At 36.1% G+C, this 19,696-nt stretch overlaps 1 protein-coding gene across 15 annotated transcripts in view; it reads left to right on the forward strand.

Annotated features, from left to right (window-relative positions):
* NBEA (neurobeachin) overlaps positions 1-19,696 on the forward strand; it is a 637,779-nt gene that overhangs the window by 83,801 nt on the left and 534,282 nt on the right. For all 15 annotated transcript variants that reach the window (XM_021065194.1, XM_021065195.1, XM_021065200.1 and 12 more), the window contains exons 5-8: positions 709-830; positions 2,644-2,770; positions 9,874-9,993; positions 12,367-12,513. In XM_021065194.1, coding sequence (XP_020920853.1) covers positions 709-830; positions 2,644-2,770; positions 9,874-9,993; positions 12,367-12,513 — 516 coding nt within the window. The remainder of the gene's footprint in view (positions 1-708; positions 831-2,643; positions 2,771-9,873; positions 9,994-12,366; positions 12,514-19,696) is intronic.

Below are 19,696 nucleotides of genomic sequence, written 5' to 3' on the forward strand. Positions count from 1 at the left end.
TTAATTTCTTCAATATTAATTCCATTTACATGTCTAGCATAGTTGCTTTTGGATTTGAAAATTCCGCTTTCTTTAGTCAAGTGAAGCATTACTGAAAGCCTAACATAAAAAATAGGAAACAGTTAATTCTGAAGTATATTCGTAAGGGACTGTATATTGGTGAAATTGGAGGTGGACTTCTTGGACTGTAGACTGAACTATTTGAAAATGTAATGCTTCTATAGACAACAAATAATATTAATAGAGTATTTTAATAAGATAATAGTTTCTATTTTATACTTGTCTGTGATTCTTTTTTTTTTTTTTTTTTGTCTTTTTGTCTTTCTGCTGCTGCTGTTGTTGTTGTTGCTATTTCTTGGGCCGCTCCCGCGGCATATGGAGGTTCCCAGGCTAGGGGTTGAATCGGAGCTGTAGCCACCGGCCTACGCCAGAGCCACAGCAACGCGGGATCCGAGCCACGTCTGCGACCTACACCACAGCTCACGGCAACGCCAGATCGTTAACCCACTGAGCAAGGGCAGGGACCGAACCCGCAACCTCATGGTTCCTAGTCAGATTCGTTAACCACTGCGCCACGACGGGAACTCCCTGTGATTCTTTGATATTTATACCTTCATTGTTTTCCGTCTGTAAAAATGATACTTGAACTTAGTTGTGATCACATTTTCTTTAACTGATGCTTTCGTATCTTTTTTCATTGCCTTATAGGCAATTGCATTGCCTCCCATTGCAAAGTGGCCTTATCAGAATGGCTTCACCCTCAACACTTGGTTTCGTATGGATCCATTAAATAACATTAATGTTGATAAGGATAAACCTTATCTTTATTGGTAAGTAATATATTTAATTTTAGTACTTTTGTCTTAAATAGTTCAACTTTGTAAGTATGTAATGTAGTGTCATAGCGACATATTGTTAGATGTTAAAACTATAAAGGTACGGTGAAGTCAATTAATTTCATTCATTTTGCTGTTGATTCTGGGTGACGTGCCTCACTCTTTTTTTCTTGACTATAGTTTGAGTGAAGGTTTACAGAAGTCCTACATCCAATCTGCATAGATCAGTTGTGGGGTTATTAGTGAAGGCGCTAATCCCTGATAAAGGAGAGGAAAAAAACCCAAACTCTACCAGATTTCTTTCATTATATGGTTCTGTGAGCATTATAAAGATATGCTATAAAATTTTGATTTTGATAACCATTGAGAAATATTAATCATATAAGATTAATCATTTTGTAGATAACTAACAAAATTGGGTGATCACCCCAACAATGGGTTGGCCTGTAAGGATGCAGAACTTGGTTATTTTAGTTTACAGATAACTCCAAGTAATAAGAACATTATACTTTCATTTATTGCCTTACTATGTACTAGGCATTGTAAGTGCTTACTTGTATTATCTCACTTAACACTGCAGTGCTTTGAAATAAGATTGCCTGAATTTAAGCCTTGCCTTTACCATTTACTGTTTATTCTGTGCTTTGGTGTCAGCTGTAAAATGAGGATAGTAATAGTGCCTATCATGTAGGATTTAATGAGAGACAATATTTAAAGTGCTATTTGTACAGTCACTGACTCAAGTGTGAGTGTAGCACAATGTGAGCTATTAATAGCTTATAAATTCTATTACAAAAGATTATATATCAGTAGTAATGAGAGGGAGTTTTAACAGACATCTGAACTTACCAACGTAAATGGGGTTGGACTTCAGAAAGGTCATTTTGGGAGACTATAGTTTTATTTCAATAACACTGTCATTTGTTGAAGCATTTACAGTGGTTTTTTGTTTTGTTTTGTTTTGTTTTTCAATACTGTGGTTGAATTCACAGCTGGAGAAGTGTTCCTGTAGAAGAAAAAACTATTTCTTAGTCACATCTCTTTTTCTTTTTTGACTGAAAATTTACTCCTTTGCTTGATTACTTACCTTACTTATAAAACTTAGTTCTGACCTTTTTTTGTTTGTAAATACATGTAAGTTATTTTCAAACATGTGGTAGAATTAGCAAGTTGGTTTTGAAAACATTGTCTGTGTAAATTATTTCTGTATTTGTTAATTCCAGGTGGTCATTGAAGGTGTATGAAATCTACTTGGTAGGCTTTTGTTGACATTAATTTGTTTTGATTATATTTGTGATATTTTAAGTTGAAAATTTTAAAGGTTCCATAGTATTCTATTTTCCCAATATAAATTCTTTGTTTTAGTTGTTCTAAACCTTTCATATTTTAATCTTTATTTGGTACATGTAATACCCCTTCTCCTCTATAGGGAAACTTTTTTTTTTTTTCTGTCTCTTTGCCTTTTTTTTTCTAGGGCCTCTCCCACGGCATATGGAGGTTCCCAGGCTAGGGGTCTAATCAGAGCTGTAGCCACTGGCCTACGCCAGAGCCACAGCAACGCGGGATCTGAGCCGCGTCTGCAGCCTACACCACAGCTCACGGCAATGCTGGATCCCCAGCCCACTGAGCAAGGGCAGGGATCAAACCCGAAACCTCATGGTTCCTAGTCGGATTCGTTAACCACTGCCACAAGGGGAACTCCATGTTTTGTTTTTATAGTTATGTTTTATATTTATATAATACTGCTCTTTAGATATATTGTTCTTTGTAGCAGAGGATATTATACTATTCTCAGTTTTCTTTACAGTTTTCGTACTAGCAAAGGAGTTGGTTACTCTGCTCATTTTGTTGGCAATTGTCTGATAGTCACATCACTGAAGTCTAAAGGAAAAGGTTTTCAGCACTGTGTGAAATATGATTTTCAACCGCGCAAGGTAGGTATAATTATTGAGAATGACACAGTTCACCATTCCCACTGTCTTAGAACTCACCTACTATGACTTCTGTAATGTTGTCTTTTATTTAGTTTTCTCATTACTCCCAGTGCTTTTCTCTTATCTTTGTCTGCCTCTTTCTACTTTATGTCTGACTTGTGACATGAAAAGATCAGGCTCCTCACCTCTTTCAGTGTCTGTTTCTCTTACTCTCTCGTTATCTCTCTTGATGTGATCTATTCTGTGGCCCTTTTTCAATGTGTGTTTACTGAGTGCCAGACACTGTTGTAGGTGTAGGAGATATGACAGTGAACAAAACAGACAACACTCTTGCTTTTGTGGAGCTTATATATTTTTAAAATTCAGATTCATGATAGCTTTCCACCCGTATTATCGCCAGAGTTTTATTCTTATATACTCATCTCCCTGAGATATGGCCATGTGGATGTCTTTTTTCCTCAACCTCAGAATGTGTAACACTGAATTTGCCTTCCCATCCCTTATCCACTCATGTTCTTTTTCTTTCTTTCTTTCTTTCTTTTTTTTTTTTTTCACTGCCCCATGGCATATGGCGTTCCTGTGCCAGGCATCAGATATGAGCTGCAGTTGCAACCTAAGCTACAGCAAACTGGATCCTTAACCCACTGTGCTGGGCTGGGGATTGAACCTGCATCCCAGTGTTCCATAGATGCTACCGCAGAGGAAACTCCCATTCATATTCTTAAATCCTCCTTTTGATTAAGAGACTACAGTCTTCATAGTAGTGGGGGCTTAAGTCAGCTTTGTTTTTCAGCCCTCCCCCCTTTATGTGTGTGTGTTTTGTCTTTATAGGGCCGCACCCGTGGCATATGGAGGTTCCCAGGCTAGGGCTCTAATTGGAGCTGTTGCTGTTGGCCTACACCACAGCCACAGCAACATGGGATCTGAGTTGGGTCTGTGACCTACACCACAGCTCATGGCAATGCTGGATCCTTAACCCACTAAGTGAGGCCAGGGATCGAACCCACAACCTATGGTTCCTAGTCAGATTTGTTTCTGCCGCGCCACGACAGGAACTCCTTCACCCCCTTTTTGATCTTTATGTTACTCAGTTAAATTTCCAAGTTCTGTACTTGGTATCTCTGAGATACAGCTTTCACCTTTATAAAATTCTTTACCTACCTTTTAAAATCTTCATATTGTTCTTTATTAAATCTTTTTTTTTTTTTTTTTTGGTCTTTTCAGGGCAGTACCCATAGCATATGGAGGTTCCCAGGCTAGGGAGCGAATCAGAGCTGTAGTTGCCATCCTACGGCACAGCCACAGCAATCCCAGATCCGAGCCGTGTCTGCGACCTACACCAGAGCTCATGGCCAATGCCAGGTCCTTACCCTTACTGAGCGAGGCCAGGGAGGGAACCTGCATCCTCATGGATACTAGTCAGATTCATTTCCGCTGGGCCATGATGGCTATTTAATCCACAAATGTTTGATTTATATTCCTGATCAGTTATTTCACTGCTCAAACCAATCATGTTTCTTGCTAACTACAGAATAAATTAAAAATTTTAACCTAGTCCTTCATGATTTGGATTTTCAGCTTTTTACTTGAACCATTTATTTTGTCAAAAGTGAGATAATATACCTGCCTCACTGTTTTTTCTCTTCCATTTCAAATGTTCAGTTTCTGGTATGAAATACATTTACTTGTCCCCATATTCACAGCTCTAGGTTTTAAATCCCACACCATTGTTACATTGCATTTCATATAAGGTTTCCATGGCATGTTTCCCTGATGTACCTTGCTTTTACTCCCCAGAGAGTCTCTTATAACATATTATTTCAGTATTTCTCATGGCAGTTATTTCTTTTTAACCTTTAGTATTCATTTATATGTGCATTATTTAGTAACTACTGAGACTAAGATAATATGTTAGATTCATCTTTATATTCCTTCTTATTCCCGCCACAAAGTATTGAACTTTGTGGACTGTCTATAATATATGTTAGGTATATAAGTAAAATATGACTTTAACAGCCAAAAAAGCCCTTTTGTTTCCTAAAGGAGTAAATTACATTTATCTGGGCAGATAATTTATATTGAGCAGTTTATTTCCCCATAGAAAGACATAAATGAGGTATCACTATTGATACAGTGAGGAAGAAGGCATGCCTTATTGTGGTCAGTCCTTCTTTGTAGGTAGATATCTCGAGAGCCTTTTCTGTGTGAATGTCAGGGAGTTCCTGCTGTGGTACAGCGAGTTAAGAATCTGGCTGTAGCAGCTAGGTCCCTGAGCGAGTTTGATGTGTTACTGTGGTTTACATGATCCAGCGTTGCTGCAGCTGTGGCATAGGTCACAGCTGTGGCTGGGATTCAGTTCCTGGCCTGGGAACTTTCATATGCCACAGCTGCAGCCATGTAAAAAAAGAAAAAAAAAAAAAAAGAGAGAGCAAGGTCGTCATGGAAATAAAGACCAAGTGATGTACTGTTGCTGTGTGATACACATTTAAAATCTAATGCTTACTAGCCTTTTATGTTGTTGTTGTAGCACAGGAGTTCATACTGCAAAATTAACTTTTGGAATTGTTGAGAATTAGAGTAATATCTATAATTCTCTACATTAAGGGAGATTTTGTGCTTTTCAGGAAAGTGTTTTGTACAAATTTAATGGAAAACACAGTTAATTCAAATGTCAACAATTGCCACTTTCTCAGATCTTCATTCTGATCCTTACATTCTTGTCTATATTATCTATAATTTATTTATAACATATTATGGTATATAATTATGTATAATATGTGAATGTGATATAGTATATATAGAATATATATAGAAATTTCTGTAGTATATATAGAAATTATTCATCATCTTTGAATTTTTCTGCACATCTATGAAAACAATATTAAAGTATTTTAACAGTTGTATTATTAATTCAAAGAATATTCCAAGGTAAACTTTTCGTATGGACTTTATGTTACTGTACTTGTAGGTCTGAGAAATTACATTACTCTAATTACAGTTCTGCTTGTTCTCCCCTTTTCCTTCCTAATCCTCCTCCTCCATCTCTCTCTCCTCCCTCCTTTACCTCCTCTTCCTTCTCTTTTTTTTTTTTGCTCATTCTTTTCATCTCTCTTTTCTTTCCCCTTCTCCCTTATCCCCCTTTTCTTGTTTTTCTTTCCCCTTCCTCTAACCTTATTTGGTTTAGGTAACAAAACCAGTTTTCAGACTGGCGATTCAGACCTCAGAGTAATTGGTTTGCGTGTGTGTATATATATTGTGTATTTTGGATTTATAGGTAATTCACTCCTTAATAAGTCAAATGTTAAACCTCCAGATTTGTCAATACAGAGGGACTTTTTTTTAAAGGAAGATTCAGCTAGTCCTCCTGGTCCTGAATCTCATTTCCTGAGGTTGAAGTTTTCACTAAATTCTGCTTCTTCAGTAATGCCAGTTTCAAAAAGTGGGATGTTGCTCTGCATGTTTAGACCCGTGAAATAATACCTTTGCTAAATGCAAAAATGTAAGGATCGGAATGGAGATCTGAATATCACTAGACTGTGGATATTCAGAGACCAAGTTGAAACATATTTTTAAGCATCTGCTCAAAAAGAAAAGAATAATGAGAAAACACAGAGAAACATGCACCTGGGGCATATGGAGGTTCCCATGCTAGGGGTCGAATTGGAGCTGTAGCTGCTGGCTTATGCCACAGCCACAGTAACATCAGATCCAAGATGTGTCTGTGACCTACACAACAGCTACGGCAGTGCTGGGTCCTTAACCCACTGATCAAGGCCAGGGATCGAACAGATGCTAGTCAGATTCGTTTCTGCTGAGCCAGGACGGGAACTCCTGAGACCAGTTCTTTCATTCAACTGTGTATTCATTTATTCACTCATTTAATTGTATATATTAGTGTTATGACCAAAAGCAAAGTCTATTTCTTTATAACTCCAAAACTAATGATCTAGCTCTTGACTTGCTAGTTATGTAAATTATCTTAAGTTGATGGTACCACTACCCATTTAAATGAAAAACTGAAAACCACCTTACAATCCCCTTTTCTATATTAGCACTTCCAACCAGTCCTGTTAATTAGTTCCTGTCCCTTACTTTTTAAATTACCAGTGCCTTCTTAGTTTAGGCTCTTACACTTTTGCAATAGTTTATATCTTCATTTACACTTGCCTAACTGTCCAACTTCCTCACTGCTTCCATTATGTTCCTAGACTATCATTTCACTTTCCTGGTCAGAATTCTTTAGTGATACCACATCATGCAAAAATTAAAGGCAACATTTTCCTAAGATCTGCTCTTTGTCTGTTTTTCCCATTACACCTGAACACAGAAAACTTTTGTCAAACCACTATGCTCTATGTATCATATTAAGATTCCTCTTCCTGGAATGTTTCATTCCCCCTTGTTTACTCAACAGTTCTATTCATCCTCTAACAGTTCTATTAATCCTTTGTTCTGAAGCTTTTTTATTTTTTTTACTCTTTTAGTGAACTCTGCTCTGTTAGCCTTCCTTCTTGATCTGTGTTTTTTTTCCCCCTACCCTCAACTAGTCATTACTTCTTTTGCTCCCATATCTCTAATTTAGATTTTATCCATCATTTTATGATTGTTTTCATGTTTGTTTCTCTAATGAGACCTCCTCGAGAGCGTATATATTATTTTTCTTAATACGCCTTCAGTCTTGGGGGTTACTTGCCATGAAGCATACCCTCAGTAAACTTTTTGAATGAATGACTTAGAGAAGTAAATAATTTTATTTTTTCAGAAGAAAAGCTCATAATTAAGAAATAGTAGATAAAAAATAAATAGAAATTCAGATTATGGTATCTTATTTATGGGTATCACATATGTATTAGAAACAATTCTTGATAATTTTCATACATTATTATTTTTAAATTGTCTTCATGAAATAGAAAACCCCTTACTATATATAGATATTTATTTATATCTATTCTATTTGGAGATTTAAAATTTATAAAAATTTTTTTTTTGTCTTTTTTTGCTATTTCTTGGGCCACTCCCACGGCATATGGAGGTTCCCAGGCTAGGGGTCGAATTGGAGCTGTAGCCACCGGCCTACGCCAGAGCCACAGCAACGCTGGATCCAAGCAGCGTCTGCAACCTACACCACAGCTCACGGCAACACCGGATCGTTAACCCACTGAGCAAGGGCAGGGACCGAACCCGCAACCTCATGGTTCCTAGTCGGATTCGTTAACCACTGCGCCACGACGGGAACTCCTAAAATTTATAAAAATTTTAAAGATCATTTTTCTCCTATGTTACTCAGATGGCATTCTGGTTGAAAATTTTCAAACTCAATGAGAGTTATACTTCTATAAGATTTTTCTTAAATCTTTTTGAAGCTTAGTTTTTATGGCTTTCTTCTTGATAATTTTATAATATTTAGAAATGTGAACCCTTAAGTGACCATATTTAAAGATTTTTCTTCTTCTGATTTTAATCAGGGCTATTGTATATGTTGATTTCTGATCAGGTGAAAGCTTCAGTTTGTAATAAAGATGATCTAGAGCAAAACAACTTTTGAAAGGATGTGTTTTAGGGGTTAAATTGTTTGACTTAACTTTTTTTTTTTTTTTGGTAAATGAGGAAGAATGTTATTTTGTGTTACTGTCTTCTGTGAGTTGCCCAGTGCACAATTTTTATTTTCAAAATCAAAATGAGTAAAATTGAATTTTGTTCAAAGTATTTCAGACACCTTGCAATAAATAATATTTAGTGATTGAGAATTACTCTTATGGCTTTATATGTTGCAAAATGTATATGAAGTAATTGAATAGTGCTTTTAAGGAATCTGGAGAAAAAGTTTGTGCTTTGCATTTTTATGTTTTGGGGGAAAACTAGTCTAATTCCCCCTCCCCCCAACTGACGAAGGCGTAATTGTTCAAGTGTATATAAGTCATTTGTATTTTTCTGCATTTTAGAAATAACATTTCTATATTGTATGTATTAGGGTACTAACTCCAAAGAGACTAAGGGCTGGATCCACAAATTGTTAGAGAATTTAAACTATCTGATATCAAAATAGATTTTAAAATGCTATTTGTTGACACTTGTTACATAAAATTAGAGCTCAGTATAAATTTATTCCTTGAATCTTATTTAATACTCATACATTAAGTTAAAATATATACTTATTCCTGGATTTAATAATTCTGAGTTGTGGAACTAAAGTCATCTAAATCTTATAGATGACTTTAGAATATTCCTTTGGCAGATCTCACAGTTAGCACTGTTCTTTTTTCCCCACAGTAATCATCATAATTCTGTTTTTGTTAACTTGTATAATATATGGCTCTTCCACTGCCCCATAAATAGACCTATGGTCTTTCTGTCAAAACTGGGTATTTGCAGTTCCTTGAACAATGCAAATGTTATTAAATGAATGAGCACAAATATAATTGTATTTCTACAATTTTGGGATCTTGGTTTAGTGGCTGAAATATCAATCCAGGGTTCAAAGGGTTCTCACTCTGTCTCCATCACAAATTTCTTCTTTTTCTTTTTTGTGGTGCCTGCTGTGTTGTATTCAGAAGTTCCCAGGCCAGGGATCGAACCTGCACCACAGCAGTGACAATCCCGGATCCTTAACTCACTGAGCCATCAGGGAACTCTACAAGTTTATTTTATTTTTTAATTTTTATTTTTTTTGTCTTTTTGCTATTTCTTGGGCCGCTCCTTTGGCATATGGAGGTTCCCAGGCTCGGGTATAGCCACCGGCCTACGCCAGAGCCACAGCAACGCGGGATCCGAGCCGAGTCTGCAACCTACACCACAGCTCACGGCAACGCCGGATCGTTAACCCACTGAGCGAGGGCAGGGACCGAACCCACAACCTCATGGTTCCTAGTCAGATTCATTAACCACTGCGCCACGACAGGAACGCCTACAAGTTTATTCTTTATGAATCATTTCTTTTATCTGTAAAATGAGAAGGAGGAGAGGGAATTTGAAGAAATGATAGCAGATAATCATTAATATTTCTTAAAGCAATTTTTGGTAGTATGGTGTAAGTGTTATAATTGCATTTTAAATAATAATAATTAAACATTGCATATTGATATCCTAATTTCTTTTCATTGAAGTGGTACATGATCAGCATTGTCCACATTTACAATCGATGGAGGAACAGTGAAATTCGGTGTTACGTTAATGGACAGCTGGTATCCTATGGTGATATGGCTTGGCATGTTAACACAAACGATGTAAGTTTTTATTTATCTGTGCTTTAACATATGTGAATGTTTTATTACTATTTATAATAATGTGAATTGAATAATAAAATAGTTTGATAGAAACTGAATAGTTTTGCTTTGGAAGTTTTTTTTTTTTCTATCAGGTGAATTTTTAAGTCTTAGTATAAATTGCTAAAAGACATGATTAATGATACAAAAAAATTGCTTGACCAAATTATTAAGTATTAGGTCGAAAATATAAATGCAACTGTTCTATTCATTTACAGTCTCAAAAAATGTCTTACATCTTATTTCAGTGTGAAAGGAAGACCTCAGAATGAATAAGTATAACATGTCTCTATTATCAGTTAAGTAAAAGGTGATAAATACTATGGAGAAAAATTAAGTGGGAACAAATATAGAAAGTGTAGGGAAGGGAGAAGCCAGATGGTCCAGAGATGGTCTTAATGAGAAGAATGGAGGGAAAAAACCATGTGGATATTTGGAGGAAATAGGCCATTGATTGGGAGCAGTGACTGCAAAGTCTTTGAGGTAGGATGCAGTATTGAGAATATTCTGAAGGGAAACAGTGACAGTAGCAGGAAAGTTAAAAATAAATCATAACTTATTTTGATGATAGCAAATTGAGAACATTAGTTTCGACCAGTATATTAGCAGTGGAGGAGGTTACACAGTTGGATTCCAGACAGAGGAAATCTGGAGTTAAAACTTCAAGAACTCATATTTCTCTACGTTAGGACTTTCCTTGTCTCCATCCTGGCCTGTAAAAAGCCGAAGTAAAAAATGTGTTCTAATGCCAAAAGCTCAACAATTTACAACCCTTCCAGCATGCATGGTTTTACTAAAAACTTGTATCTTTTAAGCAAAATTCACTTCCAAGATTGTTTTCATTTCTCTAAACTTTAGGCTCCTTAAGTGCAGGCATCGTGTCTTGTTCTGTCTTGTATTCGCCTAAATAGCACTGTGTGCAAAGTCCTATCATTTGCTTCCTAGGTCAGGGGTTGGCAAACAGCCCCTGGGCCAAATCTGACCCTTGATCTCTTTTTGTATGACCTAAGAACTAAGAATCTTGGTTTTTACTATATTTTTTTAAGTTTTTTTTTTTTTAATGATTCAAACAAAACAAACAAAAATCAAAGAAGAATCTATGACAGAAACCAGGTGTGGATTGCAAAGCTTGAAATATTTACTATTTACTCTGTTCTTTGTTGGGCGTAGTTTGCTTGTTCTGTTCTAGAAACTAATAGTTGGGTCATAGTCAATAAATATTTATGAGAATGATTTTTTTCAGAATTAGAATAGTCACATGACATTCTGGTTCATATTTATCCCCCAAAGCGACAGTCTTTTTATTATAGAGTAATTTTGTTGACTGTTATTTACTTTATAGTTGTATTAAAGAAAAGAGAAGGGGATTTTTAAATAATTTGTAATAGTATGACAAGAAATGAAGAGTCCTGGGCAATAACATATATAGGCATACTTTATGCAGTCAGTTCTTAGTTTCTATAATTTTAATTAAAGATTAGGTATTTTATGCGGAGTTTCTTTGTACCTCATTCACATTTTTTTTTTTTTTGGTTATTTTATTGAGCCACCAAAAAGATCCTGTACATACATAATGTCTTGTTTATCATGATTCAGGTATGGAATACCTGTGAGGGTGGGGAAGGATGCTGAGCAGTGACTGCTTTCATTGTCTGGATAGGTGGGGCCGAGTATTGGAGAGATTTACAAAGGAGGGGTGGGAAAGGTCTTGTGAAGTGTGGCTTATTAGGTGCTGAACTCCCCAGATGGAGAGCTCTGTACCATCTGCTTTAGTCAGCAAATTTTGGTGGTATTGTTTTTTTGATTCTGTATAACACCTACTCCTCTAAGAGAGGGAAGTGATTTTCTTTGTGCCCTTAACTTAATGTAGGGAAGTAGAGGTATGCATCCATAGTGGATAAATGAGGTAGAATTTTAAAATTTCAGCCCTTTGAGTTTATGGTTAAATTTGAAATAGTTGTTCTCTTTTATTCCCATAATTCTTTATATGTGGACAATTACAAATCATTATAGTTTTAAAATTAGCTTTATTTTTGTAAATAGTCGTAAGCCCTTTCACTTTTAACTGTAGAGGAAAGTTGGTCAAATGATTATTGAGTGTATGGTTGTTATTTATTTGCTTGCCCATAAATATGAAACATTGGACTGATTAACTTCTCCTAAAAAATCTTTAGTTGACTTTTATTATTTAAATTCTTCACAGAGTCTTAATTATTGCTTTCTTCTGTCATTATTGTTGTTTGATAGTATTCCTGACAATGAAGGCATGTATCCTTAAATATTTTGTCATTACAAAATAAAATCTTTGGTTTTTTTATGACTTTTTAAAAACAGAGCTATGACAAGTGCTTTCTCGGATCTTCAGAAACTGCTGATGCAAATAGGGTATTTTGTGGTCAACTTGGTGCCGTGTATGTGTTCAGTGAAGCCCTCAACCCTGCACAGATATTTGCAATTCATCAGTTAGGACCTGGATATAAGGTAGTAAAACCATCTTATTATAAATTTTATGGAGAGTTTTAGTGTGAAATGTGATACAGTATCTTCTATAGTGATTCTCTTTTGTCAAAGTGGTTTAAAAGTAATCTTTATATTTTGGAACTATGTTGTTATATGTTTCATTTTGTTTCAGAGGCACTTTTTCCTTTTTAAAACTATTTTCCCTTCATTAGCTTTTTAAAATTCTTTAGTTTTCTGATGTTGAAGCTTTGTTTTTTTGACATAATTCTGAACTAATAAATTTTATAAAACCATATTGTTTAATGTGGTATTTGAAATCTCAAATTTTGAAATATATATCTTATATTGAGAACAAATGAAATGTTAGAGATAACTTGAAACGCATATTTAATGATTTAGAAGGAAAATGATATAAAATATGACATGTAGCTGAAGTTATTCAGTTTTAGCTTCTACTTTTTTTTGCCCTTTGCAGTAGGCAAAGAAGTACAGTAGTGTGTATCCTAATTTTTTTCAAAACTATTTAATTATTATATTATTCCTGTTTTTTACTTTAAAAACAAAGATTTATTTAAGTAAGGTATTACATTCACATATATGATTAGTTTTTAATTGGCATTATATCTGGCTAGGGAAATATATGGGCTTTGTTTAATCACATTAAAAAATTGCTTTTATTGAATTAATAGGTGGGAATTATCAACCACGGTGTTAAAAACAATCAAATGGAAATTTGGAACTAAAACTATATATCTAAAGTAAAATGAAATTTTGTTTTTTTATTAGCAGAATTGGAGTTGAAAAAGAAATGAACTTGCATGTAGGTTGATAGAAACATTAGAAGAGAAATAGTAAAGATTGGGGGAAAAGCACAGAACTGAAGAATTGTAAATCTTGAAATCTGATATGCAAAGTGATGAAATAAAAATTCACATTTGAAGGCAAAGCTTGAAAATTGAAACATAAGATTCTTCTCTGCCCTCTGACCTCTTCCCTCTCCTCTGGTGTACATTGCGCATCTGCATTATGCATTAACCAGACGTCTCTAATGACAGAAATACCTGCTCAACCATAAAGATCAATTTTTTTCTCCTTCTATTGCCAGCGATGTTACTCCTTAGAATTCTTCAGTTAGCCACTGCAGTCACTGACCAGTAACACACTCTGAAAAGAATTCAGGGTAAATATCAGGATGAGGTGCTCTGTGCTCTGGGGAAACAGTCAAAACCACCTTCAGATACTTATTTTCAGGAGAAATTTTTTGTGAACCTGGATTCTTGCATCTTTCCATAATTAGGCATAATCCCATTAACTAAGATGTGTGTTCCTCATGAGTAGCATCAGCCTTCTGCTGAGTTGTGTGCTTGGTTTCATGTGCCTGCTTCACCAAAATCATATTATGTAATGACCTCCCCAGTCACCTTTTGGGAACACTTCTCAGAGCTCCCTGAGAGACTGTGTCCTGGGTCATAATCCTCACGTTAGCTTGAATAAAATTTTCTGCTTTTTTCTTGTATTGACTGTATTGATCAGGTTTTTGTTGACAAAAGTATAAGAAAAGGGTCCAGAAAAAATATTTGAGAAAATAATGGTAGAAACTTTCCCAAATTTGGTGGAAAACTTAAATTTTATAGACTGAACAAATTCAGCAAACTCCAAATAAAATAAATTCGAGGAGTGCCACAGTTGACATTATAATAAAACTGCAGAAAACCAAAGGAATGAGAAAATCTTGAAAGCAAGCAAAGAAAAACTAGATATCAATAAGGGAAGGAATGATTTGAGTAACTGCACACTTCTCATTAGTAATCAGGAGCCATAGAGCTGGAATAAAACCTGTCAACCCAGAATTTTTCGTCCAGTAAAAATGTTCTTTGTCTTATAAATGAAAATTAAGGGAGTTTGTTGCTACCAGATGTATACTACAAACTGAAGAAGTAAATTTGGCTTATTAGGAACAAATGAAGAACATTAAAAATGATAGCTATATGGGTAAAGATAAAAATCCTTTTTCTTATTTTCTTTAAATACAACTGGCTAAACAAAAAATATTACACTGTCTTTTTTTGGTTTATAATGTATGTAAATGTCATATATATGGCATCTCTAACAGTAGGTCCTGAGGAGGGTATATAAATGGAGTGGTACAGTTGCAAAGTTTCCATATTTTTTAAAGTGTTTGGGATATAATAGTATTGACTGAAACTCAGTAGCCAAAACGAGATTAACAAATTCTAAGTCATTTTTCTTTTTCTGAAATGGATTCAGTTTCCCTACAGCACATTGTATAGAACTCTTTTTCAAGTCAAAGGTAACATATATTCAGCACATACTTAATAGAAAGAGAAAGGAAAAACAAAATGAATTAATGTAATCCAGTGGAGTGAGACAGTATGAATAAAAATCATTCATTCATTCATTCTTAGTAAATATTTATTATTAGATATTATTTATTGGCACAATTATTCTAGGTGTTCAGGGACTAGAGATATGATTGTGAAAAAAAAAAAACAGGCAAAAATCCCTACCTTGAGAGAGAAAGATGAATACTGTATGTTTTTTCACTTAATATGTGTAATCTAAAAAAACAAAACGAATGAACAAATATACCAAAACAAAAACATTTGCAGGTACAGAGAACCAATTAGTGGTTGCTGGGCAGAGGATGGAGGATGGATGAAATAGGTCAAGGGGATTAAGAGGTTCGCACTACTAGTTATAAAACAAGTAAGTTACATGGATGTAATGTACAGCGCAAGGAACATTGTCATTGATATATAATAACTGTGTGGTGTGTAATCTATAAAAAATACGAATCACTCATTCTGTTGTATGTCTGAAACTAGTATCTTATAAGTCAACTATAATTTTAAAAAATCCTCTCTTTACTGGAGGTTAAGAAGGGTATACATTATCATGGGAGGAGAGAGACAACAAAACAAAATAAAAAAGAAAAATATATAATGTACTAGGTGGTGATAAGTACAATGGGCAAAATAAAGCAGGTAGAAAGCAGGGAAAGTGGTGGCCTGCAGTTTTAAATAGAGCGATTGGAGGTTTTACTAAAGACCTCAAGGAGATAAAATTGATGCCAGCTACGTGGATATCTGGGGAAGAGCTTTCAGGGCAAATGGGAGAGCATGTGTTAAAGCCATTTAGGATCTTGGTGGATTGATGAACACTGTTACTGTGATTCCCTGTGACTAGGATAGAGGGAGTGAGAGAGGGAGTAGTATGAGATGAATTCAGAGATGAACTTGAGACCTGCAGGTATTTTAACTCTTGAGAGAAAGAGCCTTTGGAGAGCATTGAGGGGCTTGGTCTGATATCAGTATTAAAAGGATCAGTGGAGATAAGGAGACTGGTTAGAAGGCTATTGTGACTATTTAGGTGAAGGGTGATGGGAGTTTATAGACAAGGCTGATAGCAGTGGAGAGCAATGGGGCTTGGTTGGATTTTGATAAAGTATACATAGAATAAAATTCTAATACGAGAACAGCTTTTGATAGATTTTAGAAGTAGAGTGAGTAGGATTTTCTATCAATATGAGTCAAGCAGGAGAAGATTCAAAGGGAACGATGCCCAAACAACTGAATGATGGATTTCGTATTTACTGAGATGGTAAAGACCTGAAAGGACTAAGTTTGGGGGAAGACGATCAAGAGTTGGATTTTTGACACATTAAATTTGAAATGCCTGTTTAGCATCTGGATGGAGAAATAAAGTAAGTCTGTAGTTTAAGGGCGAAGTCAGGGTTGGAGATAGAAATTTAATGTTGACAGGGTATAGATAGGATTTTAAAGCCCCGCGGCTGGATTTAGGTACCAGTGAAGTGAATTGAGAGACAGAAGATAACAGAGTAATTGAGAAAGCCAGTGTTTGGAGGTTGCAGAGATGAGGAGAACCCATCAAAGGAAAATTAGGAGATCAAGCGAGTAAGGGAAAAAGCAGGGTAGTATGGTGTCCCGGAAGTATTTAAAGAAGAAAAAATGATTTACTGTCAAATGCTGCTGACGGGTTGAATAAGTTGAGAACTGAGAAATGGCTATTGCATTTAGCAGTATGGAGGTCATGAGTGCTCTTGCTTATTACACCTTAGACACTTAGTTGAAGTGAGGGAAAAAAACTTTCATTTAATGAAGACAGTAGTGTCCTTTCCAAATTCAGAGAGAAATATTAAATGTATGACACTGCATAGTTGTTTGGTTTTTCTTGTTTCATTCTGTAGTACATTTTATACCAAGACACTACCTTTTTTGTGTGTGAAATTCCATCCATTTCATTTCCTCATTTCCATCATTTTTTCCTTTTTTTTTTTTAATGGCTCCACCTGGAGCATATGGAAATTCCCAGGCCAGGGACTGAATCTGAACTACAGCTGCAACCTACAGCACACCTGTGGCAACCCTGGATCCTTTAACCCATAGCACTGGGGCCAGGGATCGAACCAATGCCTCTGCAGTGCCCCAAGCTGCTGCAGCTGCAGTTGGACTCTTAACCCACTGCTCCACAGCAGGAACTACCATTTTTTTCTTTTGAGGAACTGTTTACATGTAGTTGGTTTTGTCTGACGTCCTAATTATTTCCTTTTATGATTATATGCATATTTGTGTGTTATATATTCATAAATAAAATTTTATAGAAATAAAAATTTGAGTAGTATCTACTTAATGTGCATGTGAAATATGGTTATATAAACTTGCTCTGTAAAATGGGGAGCTTTGTTTTTAAACTCTAATATTTCAAATGATTTTCCTTTTTAGCCAGTATCTTTTGGAAGATATATACATATTCAAAATATACTACCATTTTTCAAGTTAATTCCATTTCTCTTTTGGAATTGCCTGCAGGGTCAGTTTTTAAGTGGCACAAGGAAACATTTCCCATTACTTTAGAACTAAACTATATTTTTGATGAAAGGTGGTTTTATGACACCTATTAATTCATCAAGCATGGCTTCAGATCTTTTGTCTTTTTCCAAAAATTCAGTCAATCCCTTGAGGATGACAGATTGCCTTCAACAACATAATTTACAATGCTGTAGACTTGGGTTGGTAGGGGGAGTGAGAGCCAACCCCAGAGACCCTGAGCAGCAGCATCATCTCCCAAAGGAGCCACATCTGCCTCAGCTGATTCAGTCACCATCATTGCAACCGTGAGCATCCAGGTTGAGGCCCAGCCTGGTGGCATCATGAGAAGTGGTGGCCCTGGTGGCCTCACATCTGTGCTGACTGCAGGTACAAGAAACTCATCACAGTGAAGGTTTTGGGAACATTAAAATCGATTCAGTGTAAGAAAATGATGTGATTTCATCGTGAATGACACCAAGGAAGCTGTATTTGTACACCAGACTGCCCTAAAGAAGAATAACTCCGGAAAGTAAAACACTTTGCAGTGTGGAAGATAGAGGAATTTAGAGTTTGCTGTTGCTGAAAGGAAAAAAGGGTATGGAAGCAGCAAATATTCCAGGCTCTGGTGGAGTTCTAATGCCAGGCAATGAATACCATGATAGACACTAGCCACATTACAGGAGTCCGCCACCCGATTAACAGCAGAATGACCAGAATAAGGAGAATAGGGAAAGGAATGAGGGTTCAGCGTGTGCTCGCAAGAGCCAGAACAAATAGTCTGGTCCTACAGCAGGCCACTGTGGTCACTTTACTACCTGGAAGCCCTATGGGTGTCCACCACAGTATTCCAGCCCTCCTGTGTATGGAGGAGTGGTGGAGGATGCTGACAAATTAAAGAGAAGAAGGTAGATCAGTAAGACAGTTACGTATCCAGGTTTATATACCACTATTCCACAAGGGCTCACGTCACCCAAGATAGCCTAGAGAGGACCACGATGAAGAGGATGGGGAAAATCAAGGAGAGGAGAGCAAGGTCAGCAGGCACCTGAATGTTGTTAGGGCCCCAGCTTCAGTTACCGATGCGGATGCCCAGGAGACCCTACCTCAGGGTGGCAGAGACAGGAGAAACAGATCCACCAGCTGAGAATTAGTCCTTCCAGAGGTTGAGCAGGGTGAGGCCGAGTAAATTCACATTTACCATCTCTCCCATCATCTGATTTAGCCATCGACAAGAAGAAATGAATATAAAGTTCTAGCTTTAGGAAATGAACGAGAGTGAAGCTGAAATCCTCAAAGGCTTGCTTTTTGCCCTTCGATCAGAAGTTTTTATTATCTTCAGACTCTTTGATAATGACAAACATGCTTTTTTTTTTAAAAGCATAGTTTTCTCAATACACATTTAAAGGTTTTTAAATTGTTTCATATCTGTCAAAGTTGAAATTTTAAGAATCTCATTTTTAGTTCGTAATAGAAGTTAATATGTTTTTTTCAAAAAAGTCAACAAACTGCAAGAACTGTTAATAAAGATCTTTTTAAAAACTATAGATTCTGAAAGTAATTTTTAAAAATTCTAGATATAAGGAATGTTTTGAGTATTAGAATATATGTGTAAGAAGTCTAAGGGGATTCTTTTGCAGAATACACCACTCATTTGATCATATTTGTTTAGCTCTATTTACTTTAAAATATCAGGCATACTAAGTTGTAGCTGTACTGTATTTCAATGATAGTTGTAGCTATACTATATTTCATTTCTTAATGAATGATGAGAAAAGTGTTTAGTTTTTCAAAGTTCTAGTTTCATTCCCCCAGTGCAGTGCCTTCAGCAAAGGCTCATTTTGTTACCCATAATCAAATAATTTTTTTATTTTCTTTTTTGGCTGTCCCGCGGCATATGGAGCTCCTGGGCCAGGGCTGAGATCTGAGCCGCAGCTTGGACCCTTAACCTAACTGTGCCTGTCCTGGGCTCAAACCTGCATCCCAGTGCTCCATAGACATCACCCATCCTGTTGGGCCACAGCAGCAACTCCAAGCAATTTTTACCCGTTGGCCTTAAAATAAGTAACTTCTACCAGGTCTTTATCAGTTATTGTGCATTCTGTTTATGCTAACAACTTTCTCCTCTACCAGCTCAGACTAACAATACTACCTAATGACCACTATAATGAAGCAGTATAATCGAACGCCATGTCCTCATTCTTCAGAGGTCTCCAATTACTACTTTTAAAGTGTCATTATAAACTCATGGATTTAAATGTGTTGGAGGTGCTTCAGTCTATAGCAGTTACTGTGTTTTTTCTTTTAAAGTTCAGATGGCTCCAGCTCTGGTCAGCGATGGCTGTCTCTTCCTGTTG

This window comes from Sus scrofa, chromosome 11 (genome assembly GCF_000003025.6).
Source record: "Sus scrofa isolate TJ Tabasco breed Duroc chromosome 11, Sscrofa11.1, whole genome shotgun sequence".
In the NCBI taxonomy this organism is placed as follows: Eukaryota; Metazoa; Chordata; class Mammalia; order Artiodactyla; family Suidae; genus Sus; species Sus scrofa.